This window comes from Dromiciops gliroides, chromosome 2, assembly GCF_019393635.1.
Source record: "Dromiciops gliroides isolate mDroGli1 chromosome 2, mDroGli1.pri, whole genome shotgun sequence".
NCBI lineage: Eukaryota > Metazoa > Chordata > Mammalia > Microbiotheria > Microbiotheriidae > Dromiciops > Dromiciops gliroides.
The window spans coordinates 490,842,596-490,857,705 of record NC_057862.1 but is presented as its reverse complement, the minus strand read 5'-3'; the positions used below and the strand labels follow the sequence as shown (position 1 = coordinate 490,857,705).

Sequence of the window (15,110 nt, the reverse complement as noted above, 5' to 3'; positions counted from 1 at the left end):
TAATATATACCTAACTGTCCTTTGGACATTAGACCACTAATTCTGTCTCTCTTGTGTGGTTTACACTACTTCCCTCCCAACTGACCAACACCATCCCTTTTCTAAAGTTCCTTCCCATCCTACTGATCCCAGTACTACAAAAAAACAACAAAATAAAAGCCACCAGCAGCTATGCTGTTTCCTTATAGAGAGAAACTGCCATTAAAACCAAATCAAAGAGGACAGCTAGGTGGCGCAGTGGTTAAAACACCGGCCCTGGATTCAGGAGGACCTGAGTTCAATCCCGGCCTCAGACACTTGACACTTACTAGCTGTATGATCCTGGGCAAGTCACTTAACCCTCATTGCCCCACCCCCCCAAAAAACAAATCAAAGGAAAAGAAGGGAGATGTAGACTGTTTTATCTTTGGTTTGGCTAATCCTTCTTGGGTCCCCCAAAAATGATTTTGTATCGAACAAACCTTATTTGACAGAGCATAGAACTTGAGAGCTAGAAGAAACTTAATCCAGATCTCAGATGAGCATATTGTGTTAATATTATAAGCTGGAGTGCATCTGGAGATAGGCAGCCAGTATGGTGACAATACTGGAGACTATGCCATATGAGAAATGGTTGAAGAAACTGTGGATGTTTAACAAAAGCTGTAGAGCAAGGAATTTTGACTCAATGGAAGGAATTATTTCTTAATAGTTAGCATTCTTTTAAACTGGAACAAGGTCCCTTGGCAAGTAATGGGTTTCTTTCTCATCACTGGAGGTCTTCAGATTACATTAAATGCCTACTTGTCAAGGAATCTGAATGTAATTCCTCAGTTCAAATATGTTTTAGACTAGATGATCTTTAATGTTCCTTCCTGAGATTGTATGTTTCTGAGATCATAGGAGTATAATTCTAGATTTAAGAGAGACTTCAAATTCCATGTAAACCAACTCTCTTATTTAGAGAGGAAAAAACTGGGGCCCATGGAATTAAGTTACTTGTTTAAAATCACACAAGTAGGGGGCATCTAGGTTGCGCAGAGCACTGGCCCTGGAGTCAGGAGGACCTGAGTTCAAATCCGGCCTTAGATACTTGACACTAGCTGTGTGACCCTAGGCAATTCACTTAACCCCAATTGCCTCACCAAGAAAAAAAAAAAGTCACACTAGTAGTAAGCATCAGAGACAGGTTTTCGCACTGTTCTATATTTGTTCCTAAATCATCAATCACTTGGCCACGTGCTAATCTTTTTTAGCAATGTGTGATCAAGAGTGATTGGTGAAAACATTTTTTGAATTGATAAAATTTCTTTAATTTTATTTTGTGTCATTATGTTATTGAAGCATTTCAGAAAGATATTAAATAGAAGTAAATATATGCAGGTATCCCAAAAAACATAAACTTTAATGACTTAAAGCTGAATTAAGACTTTTGGAACAATGTGTGTATGTGTGTGTGGGGGGGAGGGGTTTGCACAGGGCAATGAGGCTTAAGTGACTTGCCTAGGGTCACACAGCTTGTAAGTGTCAAGTGTCTCAGGCCAGATTTGAACACAGGTCCTCCTGAATCCAAGGCCAGTGCTTTATCCACTGTACCACCTAGCTGCCCCCAATCTGTATTATTTTTATTCCACATAAATTGGAAGTAGTGTAAGTTTATATATTCCAGAGCAACATATCCAAAAAGAACCCATTTGACCTTTTTTGTATAATGAACATTGGAGAGGAAACCATGTATTTTATGATCTTCCTCTGAAATGGCAAGGCTTCTTGGGCAGGATTTACATCTATACCATTAAACGGTGAGCTCACTTAATAAATGTTTATTGACTATATTATATTATCAACTCCTTTCAACTCCTACTACAAGAGTAGTTCAAGTTCTTATCTCTTCTCACTATTCAAATACCTTCATAAATTGTTTTCCTCCTCATTGTGTCTTTAATTCATCCTTTTCATGGCTATTTTAGTAATTTTTCCCAATTTATTTCTCTAATCACATCATTCCTTTACTCAGAAACTTTCAGTGACTTCCCAGGGCATACTGAATAAAGCAAAAATTCTCAATTTTATCATTTAAGGCTTTCTACATTTCTATTTCAAACCATCTTCTCAGGCTGATAGCATTGCTCATCTCCACAAACTCTATTTTCATCCAGATTGAACTGTTTTCTATATTCTGTTCTTGTCTGCCCTTTTTTGTCACAGTGCCTCTGCCCTTGCCATCCTGCATACCTAAAATGGACCATTACCATCTGCATCTGTTGAATCAGTCACAAATATTTATTGAGTACCTCCTATATTCCTGTCATTGTCCTAAGTGCTAAGTATACAAAGACAAAAAATGTAGTATTTCTGCCCCCAAGGAGCTTTATATTATATATCAGGAGAAAGAATAAGTACATATGTAAGTTTACATAAAACATATATACACACATATACACATGTACATAGATACATATATACAATGTAAATATGAGATCATTTTTAGGGGGACTCTAGAAGCAGTGGTGGTGGTGGATCAAGTGACTTCATATGGTGCTTAAGCTAAGGTTTAAAGGAAATTAGTCTCTCCTTTCTTTCAAGGACTAACTCTAGTATCATTTACTCTAGGTAGTTTTTTTTTACTTCACTGCCTTCAACTGAAAGAGTTCTCTCCATCATATTTATCATAACATGGTATCTGAACCTCCTCTTTACACTTACCCCATGCTTTCTAATATCATTGTTCTTAATATTTAGAGCTAGAAGGGACTTTAGATAACATCTAGTTCAACCCTCTCATTTTACAGTTAAAGAAAATGAAGGCTGGACAGGTTAAAAGGCTTTTCCTAGGTCTCACAAGTAGGCATTTCTAAGAATTAGTCCACCGGAATGTAATCAGCCACATTTCTTTTCCATCATGTTATAATTTTTTTTCCATTTATAGGTACCTGTGGAAAAGTGACAAGCTACTATATTATTCATCAGTGGACAGATCAGTAGTTTACAAAAGACGGCGTGAGTTGAATTTTTCTCAAGTATTATTTTCACTTTCTTAATATGTAGTTACACAGTTTTATCTTGTAATTTTCTTATGTGCAGGATTTAATATGTGACCAAAATGGCTCAGTTATGTTGGCAATAATGTTTTATAATAATGACAAAAATCATATCTTGTATTCATTTAATGTACAAGGTGTTTTCCTTACAAAAATCCTGGGAAGTTAGCAGTGCATATCTTACATATGAGGAGACTAAAGCCCCAAGTATAGAGTGGCTTGCCAGAGAGACACTTAGTTAGGAAGTATCAGAGATGGGGCTCAACCCCAGGTCTCGAGTCACAGTCTGCTATTCTTGTCATTATATCACATGACCATTTATAAGTAAAATCTGTATTTTTTAAATGGTGAACATACAAAGTTTTCTTTAAAAGCCATGATGTATGTACCCAAATGAGTATTGTCCCATCAAAATAACCATTTTAGTCATCAATACACTTTGTCCAGCATTGCTGCCATTATTAGAAACTGAGCTTTAGATGTCTTTGCAACTTAGAAGCTTAAGGCTATATGATGGTTAAATCATCTTTTGAAATGGCCTTTAGATTCATTTTAATATCTTATTTAATATCTATGATTGTGAGCCTTGGAGTAAAATCATAATATCTTAAACGTAGAGAAGTAAACTTAGAAATCATATACTCCATCCCTCTTCCCTTCATTTTACAGTGGAGGGGCCCTAAAAGAAGTTAAGTAATTTGTCTCAGATGGCATAGTAAATTAGTATCTCATCTGGGACCATAACCCAAGTCCACTGAAACCCTGCCTACCCGTACTCCAGTACTTTTAAGAGAGGACTGGAGGGGGGGACGGGGCAGAAGAGGGTTTGCATTTTGGAAGCATGACAAAACATTTTCCTGTTGATTTAAAGTCATTTGAACCTTGGTGAATACAGTAAGTGGTTATGGTGGGCAGTATCAATTTGATTCAGAAACAAAATGTGATTGTTTAAGGAAAAAAAAATGTTACTGTTTCTGTGTGCCCCAAAGGCTATAAATGTAATTCTAAAGGAAGATTCCTCAAAATATTTTGGAGAATAGCATCGTTTTGGGAGACTTAGTGTCTAGCCATCCAAAGGGATTACTTCAAAGGGGAACACTACTCTAGGATTTTTTTTTTTTAACAATTAGTATCAGGGCAGCTAGGTGGCACAGTGAACAAAGCACCAGCCCTGGATTCAGGAGGACCTGAGTTCAAATCGGGCCTCAGACACTTGACACTTATGATGTGACCCTGGGCAAGTTACATAACCCTCATTGCCCCACCAAAAAAACCCCAAACAAATAAAAACAAAACAAAACAAAAATTAGTATCATTATTATATTGTATACTTTGTATTTTTTCTCATGCAGTCTCCTTCATTCTCTTTCCAGGGATGGTAACAGACCTCCAAAAACAGTTTAGCCAGCTGGTTGATTCAGCACCAAATCCTGAAAAGAAAAAACCATCCAGTTTCCAGTTCAACTGGGCAAAAGACCAGAATACTACCTGCTTCCATGGACACAGTCTTCAGAAAATCCTACAAAAGAAAGGCAAATCATTAAAAACACTGAACTCGCAGTATTGGCTTAGCACTCAGAAGTTCTGTAAGAGGTATGTAGCACTTTGAAGGAAGAGTTAGGTCAAAGGGAATGAACTTTGCCCTTTTGCTAAACCACTCTCTTATTGTAATGTAATTTTTTTTTTTACAAGGCAGTGAGGGTTAAGTGACTTGCCCAGGGTTACACAGCTAGTAAATGTCAATGTAATGTAAGTATTTTAACATAAAATTCTTGATGTAAAATTTGGCATATTAGTCAATTATAGCAAGGTCAGTGTGATTGGAAGGTTGAGGGATTAAATGTCCTAGGATGTACAGTGAATCATTTCTTTGTGTTTGTGCAAAACAAAAATGGAGAAATTTTTAAAGTGAGGTGATACAGAATTATAGAACTTTTTAGTCCAGCTAAATCAACCTACAGTAAAGTAGATGAATTAATCAAAATGCAGATAAATATTGATCAGTGTTAGAACTCATTTCTTGAAAGAATATTGCACAAATAGTCCCTTATACTTTGTATTTTAGATACACCTTAAACCGCATTACTACAGTAAAAAAGGGTTCAGTTTCCTGTAACTATTTCCAGAGCAATTAACACTTTTCTTAAACTGACACAGAAATGATTAAAGGAAAAAATGCTTATAAGAAGGAATGATCCATCTTCTGAAACAAAAATAACAAGCAAAACCCCCAAAATATTCAGCCATACCATGTAGAGAATCTTTGCTTCTTATTAGGGAAGTGATTTCAGATTTTTTTTTTATTCAGTAAAGGTATTCTCACCTAAATTCTGAAATAAGTATTAGTAGCCATTTATTCAATAACCATTTAATAAATATTTAATAAGCACACACTGTATTCAAAGCACTATTATATTCCCTAGGGAGACAAAATGTTGATAAAGCTTGATGCCTCTCATCAGGGCTATTAAAGTCTGCTAGAATGATGAGATAATACAAATAATACATAAGATTACCTGATAAATGCATTAAAAACCTGCCAAACAAATGATGTGTCATTTTCCCAACCTGGAGACCTCAGAAAAGACTTTCCAGAAGGAGGTAGCATTTGAGTTAGATTCAGCAAGGGAAAAGATAGAGAGAGAGGGCATCCTGGGCATTAGGGATCAGTGTGAGCAAATTAGTTCTGCCAAGGAAACCACCATTCTTTCAATAATTAAATTTTCAACCTAGGAATGATCCTCAACTCTGTACCTCACTCACTTCATATAACCAGTCAATTACCATCTCTTCCTTTCTCTCCATTCATTAGCCACTATCCTGATTGAGCCTTCATCACCAGACTATTGTAATAATGTCCTAATTGGTTTTCCTCCAGTCAGCTTCTCTTCTGTCCAGTCCATCTTCATACAGCTGCCAAATTGATATTCCTGAAGTGTATGTCTGATTGTCCTGCTCAGGAAATTTCAGTGGCTTCCTTTGGCCTCAGGATAAAATATAAGCTCTTTTCCTTATATAAAATAGAAGTTCTTTACAGCCTGGCTCCAGCTAAGCTCCAGGCTTCTTTTTCACATTCTTAACTCCCTGTCACTTAACTCACTCTTGTATTATGGCCAAATTAGCCTATTTATTGTTTCCCATCTTTCCTGGAATGCTTTAGGAATTCCTGCTTCTATCCATCACCTTTCTATACTCCACAAGAGGCCCTTTCCTAATTCCCTCCATTAATCTGTGTACTTGTTTCTTTTCCCCTCCCCCAGTAGAATATATGTTCTTTGGGAGTTCTGAGGAGGAAGAGATCATTCTTCTCTGAAAGGACTGGAAAAAGGAGGCATGGGCCTTCTCCTGAGGCCCAGTTCAGATGCCACCACCTCCCTAAAACCTACCCTTTCCCTTGCCCCAGACTTATAATACTTTCCTGTACCTCTCCTTTACATTTAACCTCACGTTCAGTGAGTTGCCTGGATTTATTTGAATGACAGCACTTTTCTTTATTTCATTATTATTCATGCACTTATTTCTCTCCCCCCTCCTGTTAGATATTTCTAATTTCCTTATAACGTAGAGGGCAGCACCATCCTCCCAATCGCTCAGGTTCACAACCTGGGAGTCAACCCTGCATTCCTCACTCTCCCCCCCCACACCCATCCAATCTGTGGCCAAGGCCTGTTGGTTTCATTTTTGTGACATCTCTCTAATGTCCTGTCTCTCTGACACTGCCACCTCCCTCATGCATGCCTGGATTATTGCAATAATATGCTGGTGGGTCTGACTGCCTCAACCCTTTCCCAACTCTGGTCCATCCTCTACTCAACCACTTAGCGATTCCCCTAAAGCACCAGCCCAACCATCACTCCCTACTTCATAAACTCCACTGACTCCCTGCCACCTCTAGGATCAAATACAAAATCTGTTTGGCTTGTAAAGCCCTTCATAACCTACCACTTTCTCTACCCTTCCTGTCTTCTTACACCTTATACTCCCCCAAGAACTCTTCAATCCAGTGGTACCGGCCTCCTTGCTGTTTCACCAACCAGATACTCCATTTCTCAGCTCCAAACATTTTATCTGGTTGTCCTCTATGATGGGGTGTAATCCCTCCTCATCTCTGCCAGCTGGTTTCCTTGGCTTCCTTTGAGTCCCAGCTAAACTCCCATCTTCTACAGGAAGCCTTTCCCAGCCCCTCCTAATTCTGGTACCTTTCCTCTTTTAATTATTTTCTATTTATCCTGACTATAGCCTGTTTGTTTACATTTGCTTGTTATCTCCTTAATTAGATTGTAAATTCCTTGAGGATAAGAACTGTCCTCTTTTTGTATCCCCAGTGCTTAGCACAGTCCCTGTGGTTGCATAGTAGTTCCTTAATGAATATTGATTAATTATAAAGTTTTTAAGATTAGAGCCCCTGTTTTAATTCCCATTGCCTAGAGCTTGACCTTTCACACAATAGGCACTTAAAGATTAATTGAGTGAAATATAATTGAATTAAGGTACTTAACCATGTTGACACAGTCCACTGAAAGTTTGTCATCTAATCTCAATAGACTCGAGTTGCTTTTATTATTCTCAGTTTTCTTTCCCATTCCCCACAATGGCAGTTGCAGACCTCTCTTTATTCAAGCCTCCTACATTATCCTGTCCTTATAGGGTTCTAGTCCTAGCGCTGGAAGGAACTTCTTTTTTTTTTTTTTTGGTGAGGCAGTTGGAGTTAAGTGACTTGCCCAGAGTCACACAGCTAGTAAGTGTTAAGTGTCTGAGGCCAAATTTGAACTCAGGTCCTCCTGAATTCAGGGCTGGTTTTCTATCCACTGTGCCACCTAGCTGCCCCTCTGGAAGGAATTCCTAAGGCCATCTAGTCCAACTTCCCCTTTTCCTCTTCTTTGCAGATGCAGAAATTAAGGCCCAGAATGATTAAGTGATTTGACCAAGGATATAAAGATAATTAACATGCTTCTCAACAAAGGACCTGTTTCTTAATTTACTGAGAAAAATATGTCATGAGCTCTCTTGTTTTCTACATTTCAAAACTGTTACTACTTATTCTCTCTGCATCTGTCTTGTTGTTGTTTTTTTTTGGGGGGGGGGCTGGCCAATGAGGGTTAAGTGACTTGCCCAAGGTCACACAGCTAGTAAGTTTCAAGTGTCTGAAACCAGATTTGAACTCAGGTCTTCCTGAATCCAGGGCCGGTGCTTTATCCACTGCACCACCTAGCTGCTCCTGCATCTGTCTATAAAAAAGAGATTCCTTTCTTGCCAAAACTAACCCATCTAATTGTCCTTGATCCCATTCCCTAATAACAAAGGCCATATATCCTCTGGGAGCTTGCCTCTCTGATTATTACCTCTTTCATCTTCCATCTTTATCCACTGGCTTCTTCATCTCTACCTACAAATATGTCCGAGTCAGTTCAGTCCTTTAAAAACCTCCTCTTGACCTCTTCACCCCTTCAAGTTATCATCCTTTATTTCTCCTCCCATTCCCAACCAAACCCTAAGGAAAAAACAAACTTGCATTCATTGTCTCCATCTTCTCAATTTCCATTTATCTTCTAGCCCCTTGCAGTCTAGCTTCCAGCCCCACCACTTGACTAAAACTACTCTTTCCCAAGTTACAGCAATCTCCCAGTTATTAAATTTCTTTCCTAATTCTCCCTAACTCAATTTTTTTTTCATTATTGTACACCCTCTCTTGCACACTATCCTCCCTTGGCTTTTAGGACATAACACTCATCCGGTTTTTCTCTGGCCTTTGTTGGCAGCTCCTTTTAAGTTAGATCATCAACCATGCCCTACCCTCTACCTATGGGTGCCCTTCAGGCCTCTGTTCTGAGTTTTCCTTCTTTATACTCTCTCTGTGATCTTACCAGCTGCCATGCATGCAGAGATCATATCTGTGCAGATGACTCCCAAGCTATACATTTATCCTTAATCTCTCTTTTTCTCATATTCAATATGCCCATATTTGAAATCATTATTATAATTCATTTTCCTCCAAATTTCTCTGTTGAGGGCACTACCATGATTAAAATGTGTCTATGCCCAAGTTATGATTGTGTGAATCATTACTTTGGATACCTCAAGCTTTTTAAAATCATCATTAATTCAACAGAATGACAACAATTTTAGAATAATTTTATTCTCAAGTTCCTTCCCCTAAAATATTTGGGTACTTCTTCCATTTTGTCATATTGAAATATTACACTTTTCCTTTTTGACCTTGAATTTTACATGGTTTATTTTCATGTCAGTCAACAAATTCTTCAGGTATGTTTTTTATAGCACACAGACTTTTTCAGCTCTCTCCAGACTGAGAATTAAATAAAACTTAAAGAAGTATCTAAGATAAATTTGAAAAAGAGTTTTATTGAGGTGTTTTAAGAGCCTACTTATGATAAAGTTAAAATACAGGGAAAGGTTACATAGAGGTGTTGAAATGAAGATTAATTGAACAAACATTTATAAACAAGCACATATGCCTACTATGCACCATATATTGTTCAGGCACTAGGTATACAGAGAAGGAGAGTGAAGGAAGATAAAAACCCTTAACAAGCATAGTCAAGCAAAACAAATCCCTATATCAGTCATGTCCAAATACATGTGTTTCATTCTGCTTTTGATCCATCAGAGGCTTTGTGGCATGCTTCATCTTTCAGCCTCTGGAATCATGATTGATCATTGAATTGGTCAGAATGAGGTCTTTAAAAAATTGTTCATTTTCACAGTGTTGTTGTTGAAATGCTTCTCCTTATTATGCTCACTTCCCTCATCAATTTATACAAGTTCTAACCAGATTTCTTTGAAATCATCTCTTTTATCATTGCTTATAGCAAAATAATATTCTGGAACATTCGTATGCCATAATTCGATCAGCCATTTCCTAATTGATGGCTAGCACCTTAGTTTTCAGTTCTTTGTTAATATAAAAAGAGCTACTACAAATATTTTTATACATATGGGTTCTTCCCCCTCCCCTTTTTTAATCTCTTTTTGGGGGGGGGCAGGGCAATGGGGGTTAAGTAACTTGCCCAGGGTCACACAGCTAGTAAGTGTCAAGTGTGTGAGGTTGAATTTGAACTCAGGTCCTCCTGAATTCAAGGCCGGTGCTTTATCCACTGCGCCACCTAGCTGCCCCCCTTTTTTTATCTCTGAGGTGTAGTCCTAGTAATGGTGTTACCACGTCAAAGGTTTTCTACAGTATAGTAACTTTTTGGGCATAGTTCAAACTACACTGCAACAAGTGCCTATTTTCCTGAAAATCCCTACAGTATTTCTTTTTCTTTTTTTTTGGTCAATGTTTTTTTCCCTTTTTTGGCAAACTTTGCCAATCTGAAGGGTTTAAGGTAGAATCTCAGAGTTGCTCTAGTTTGCGTTTCTTGAATTATTAGTGATTTGGAGCATTTTTTTATATGGTTTTAGATATCTTGGATTTCTTCCTTGAAAAATACCTGTTCATCTCCTTTGACTACTTACCAATTTGGAAATGAGACCTTTATCAGAGAACTTTGCTGCAAAGATTTCTGTCCAAAACTTTTCCTTCTAATTTTTGTTTCGTTGGATATTTATGCAAAAACTTTTAAATTTTATTCATTTTCTACCATTTTATTTCTTATACTTTTTCCTCTCTTTGCTTTCTGGCTCAATCCCTCTTTACAGAAGAAAGGAGCCTAGAACAAAAGTATGCTCAATACCAAACAGCTCCCACTCCCCTGTCCCTCTTCTCTTCCCCTCACACAGTCCCCCAATCATAGGTACTTACCCTTTTTTCCTTTCTTTTTAAACTGTTCTTCCTGATTTGCCACCCTCAGAACTTAGGGTTTGCTTGCGATTAATCTCTCCCTAAATCTATTCTCTTTTTTTATTCTTCTATTGTTTCTCTGTTGGATGGGTTTTTACCTCCAAATTGTTATGTATGCATGTATGTGTGTCTTACCCTCCTTTGACCTATTCAGTTGAAAATGAGATTGGAGTGACACTTGGTCCTTCCTCTCATTTATATAGTCTTCTTGTGGTTCCTAGTTATGTGAGATTCTCCCACCCTTCTCCCTTTTTCTTCCTTAGTGTATCCTTTTTCCTCCTTCCTTTTTCTTTCTCTTCTGAAGATCTTCAAAACATGACAACAATTATTCTCAGTCTTTCTGTCTTCTTTGATTTCCTCCATGACCTCCTGATGACATTTTAGAAATCTTGTATCATATTCCTACCCCATTAGAATACAAATGCTTCATCTTTAATAAAATCTTTTCCCAGTTGCTCACTTATATTTACCTTTTTATGTTTCCTTTTACTCTGTGTTTGAATTTTAGAGTTTCTGCTCAGCTCTGTTCTTTTCATCAGGAGTGCTCAGAAGTTCTCTATTTCTTTAAAGGTTGATTTTCCCTCCATTTGGAATATACTCAGTTTTACATTCCTGGTTTGTAAGCCTTTATCTTTTACCTTTCAGAATATCATATTCCATGCTCTCTCTCCTCCTTTATAATGGTAGCTGCTAAATCTTGTGTAATCCTGACTGGTTCCTTGGTACTTTAATTCTCTCTTTCTGGCTGCTTTCAGTATTTTTTCTTTGACCTGGAAGTTCTGAATTTTGGCTATGATATAAATTCCTGAGAGTTCTCATTTTAGGGTTTATTTCAGGAAGTGATTGGTGGATTCTTTCTGTTTTCATTTTACCCTCTTCTAATATGTCTGGACAGTTTTCTTTCATGATTTCTTAAAATATATCTCTCAGTTAATGGTTTCCAGATAGTTCAATGATTCTTCAATTATCTATCCTTAATCTGTTTAACTCCTACCCAAACAAAAAAGGAGAGTGAAAAACTATAAAAAACCATCACAAAAAATCAGAAAATAGGGGGCAGCTAGGTGGCGCAGTGGATAAAGCCCTGGCCCTGGATTCAGGAGGACCTGAGTTCAAATCTGACCTCAGACACTTGACACTTATCACTGTGTGACCCTGGGCAAGTCACTTAACCCTCATTGCCCCACAAAAAAATAAAAAAATAAATTGTTTTCTTTTGTTTTTCTAGCTACTGTAAACATGTGACTACATATGAAGAATCAAATTTTTCTGTGAGCTACCAGTTTGTACTAAATTTTTTCTCCTTCCTACTGAGAATAAAGGCTTCACTTCTTCATGAAGAGGTCAGCTTAATTGAAAAGAGACTTTTTTACAAAAAATATGAGAATAAAAGTAAAGCCTCCAGATCCAAAAAAGCAAGAAGATCTTAAAAAGATAAAAGTGGAAAAGACTGAGAAATTTGCTTCTACATATCTTCACAGTGTTTTTGCAACAAAACTGTACTTCATTACTTCAAAAGATTTGTTTTTTCAGTGTGCGCATTCTGTTCATCACTGCAGATGACAAGTTTTACAAATCTTAGACATTTTCATGAATTGCTTTAAGTCAAAAGTATTGACAGCATTCCTGTGATAAACCTCTTCAAATTTAGCTAAGATGATCCTTAGGCTTGCTGCCAGGCCCATCCTTGAAGCCTTGCCAGCTTGATATTACCTGCCAGAACTGATATTCTGCTGTTAGAGAGAATTCAGAGTCACCTCTACACCAAGAAGAAGCATCAAGAAGGACTTAATGGAATTAACATTGTTATAAAGCCTTTATGTTAAAGGTGTAAACAAATTATTGAGCAATAGCAAACTATTAGTGAGATTTTGTTTTTGTTCACCTGTGGAGCAAACATTAAGACCGTCTTACCTTTGTATTTCCCTTAGTGTTTAGATTGGGGCCCTAATTAATGTTTGTTGAATCAAATTAAAACAACAGATGGGGGAGTTTGTTGGTTAGAGTGACTTATAACTTAAATCATATGTGGAATTAAAGTAAGAAAGTTCTTTTTAAAATCCTTGTGTATATACATATGTACATGTATGTTTCATAATATCTTTGTATATGCATATACATTCACACTCAGGCACATAGGCAGCTCTGGTGTAGTGGATAGAGGGCCATCTTAGAAGTCAGAAAAACCTGATTCAAAGTTCCATTTTTTGACACATTCTAGCTATGTGAAGTCACTTGACCTCTTACTGCCTCTGGAACCGAGACTCTGAGATGCAGAGCAAATGATGGTCTGTATTGGTGAGAACCCCTATACCAATGAAACCGTAGGTCACCTTTAAAATACTAGAATTGTTTGCTTTATCTTTCTTTAGTCCTTTAGAGCAGGGATCATGTTTTTTTTTTTCTTGTGGGTTTTTTTGTTTGTTTGTTTGTTTTGTTTTTTGTATTATCAGGGCTTTGCCTGGTGCCTGATAGGAAGTATTTTATAAATGCTTGTTGACTTGACAGTCAGTGCCCACAGAGTTGTGTATTGGAATAACAGTTGTACTGTATTAAAAACCAGGTCCAAGTTTCAACTATTTATAAATGTTCTTTCAGGAAATGAATGCCACAGAAGTTATATAAATGTTGCATCTGAAAATTTGTGTTCATTTTTAAGCAAAATTAAAATTGTTTGGTAAAGAATTAAAGTGGAAAACCTTAATGTGAATTTTGGTATTATGAAATAATATGAAGTATTATATGAAGTATAGGGAGGCATACAACTGATTTGTATAATCTAGAGCTCTAGTCCAAAGTAGGCCTCTTAAGAATATGAGAGGGCAGCTAGGTGGCGCAGTGATTAAAGCACGGGTCCCTGGATTCAGGAGGACCTGAGTTCAAATCCAGCCTCAGATACTTGACACTTACTAGCTGTGTGGCCCTGAGTAAGTCACTTAACCCTCATTGCCCCACCCAGAAAAAAAAAAATGAATACGAGAAAAATAGCACATTTCTTTGACTATGTACTGGAGAAGGAATATAATTGGAAGAGAAAAGAATAAAGAAAAACTTTGGAAATATTTCAAGGCTCCAGTTGAATTCATATAAACCTGTTTATAAGCTCCTTAAAGGAATATCAGGGAAACAGTATTAACTTTCCAATAGTTGACACTTTCCACATCTGTAAAATACATTGATTGATTTTTAATAGTAGCCATTAATTTCTCTTGACTGCAAAAGACATGCTAAATAACTGTCCTATCTTCCAGAACTTTCCTGCAAATCCTTTCTCAGCTTTTACTTGAAAGGTATCATATGTTGGACTGAAAAGCCTTAGAGGTCCTTTTTAGCTCCGAGATTCTGTGATACTGGAAAAGCTCACCCTTGGAATGAGACTTTTTTTTCAAGCTTTATTCCTCTTTCATTCTTTTAATTGTGATTTATTCAGGCAGTATGTTCATTTTGGTAGCTTCGGACCTATCTGGCTATAAGTGGATAGCAGATATTTTCTAGTTCATGCTGATAAAAAGAATTCTCAAGTAGCTCCAACTTTTTTTTTTTTTTTTGCGGGGCAGTGGGGGTTAAGTGACTTGCCCAGGGTCACACAGCTAGTAAGTGTCAAGTGTCTGAGGCCGGATTTGAACTCAGGAACTCCTGAATCCAGGGCCAGTGCTTTATCCACTGCGCCACCTAGCTGCCCCCCAACTTTTTTTTTTTAATCAGTATCTTCTGTACTTGATTTTATTATCTAAATGTGGGCTCCAGTTGGTAGCCCCGTAGTATGCAAATTCTATGCCTTACTACTTGACCATAAAAAATTAGAGCTATGCAGATGGATTTGATTGCAAAAACATTTTTTAAAATTCTATACAGGAACATAATATAAAAGAAAATAAGTTTGCATAAAAACTTCTGGCAAATATAATAAAATTTAACACCTAAAACTTTTGAAGAATGCATACAAATAAAGCATTTCTCTGTTAACATTGGATAAATAGTGGAAGAGTATGAACAGGCAGTGTACAAAAGAGAAAAACATAGACGTTTTAAAAATTTCAAATTGAATCACTAAAAAATCTTCAACCTTAGTAAACATAAAATAACTTTGAGATACCACTTCACACGTGATTATACTGGCATAAATAACTACAAGTGACAAAAGTTAGTATTAGATGGTTTGTAGAAAAACAGGTTTGCCCATATATTGCCAGAAGATTTTGTCTGTGCAAGGCAATAAAAGGTACACAACAAAAATGAGCTACGTTTATACTTTCAGTCAATAATCTCATTGCTAGTAGTAGGTTCCATCA

At 37.0% G+C, this 15,110-nt stretch overlaps 1 protein-coding gene across 1 annotated transcript in view; it reads left to right on the top strand.

The window, feature by feature from the left end:
- Window positions 1–13,508, top strand: part of TAF1B (TATA-box binding protein associated factor, RNA polymerase I subunit B) — an 87,706-nt gene extending 74,198 nt beyond the window's left edge. Inside the window, exons 13-15 of the mRNA XM_043988885.1 lie at window positions 2,909–2,979; window positions 4,394–4,613; window positions 12,047–13,508. Of these exons, the coding sequence (XP_043844820.1) occupies window positions 2,909–2,979; window positions 4,394–4,613; window positions 12,047–12,248 (493 nt within the window). The 3' untranslated portion in view covers window positions 12,249–13,508. The remainder of the gene's footprint in view (window positions 1–2,908; window positions 2,980–4,393; window positions 4,614–12,046) is intronic.
- Window positions 13,509–15,110: the final 1,602 nt, after the last annotated feature.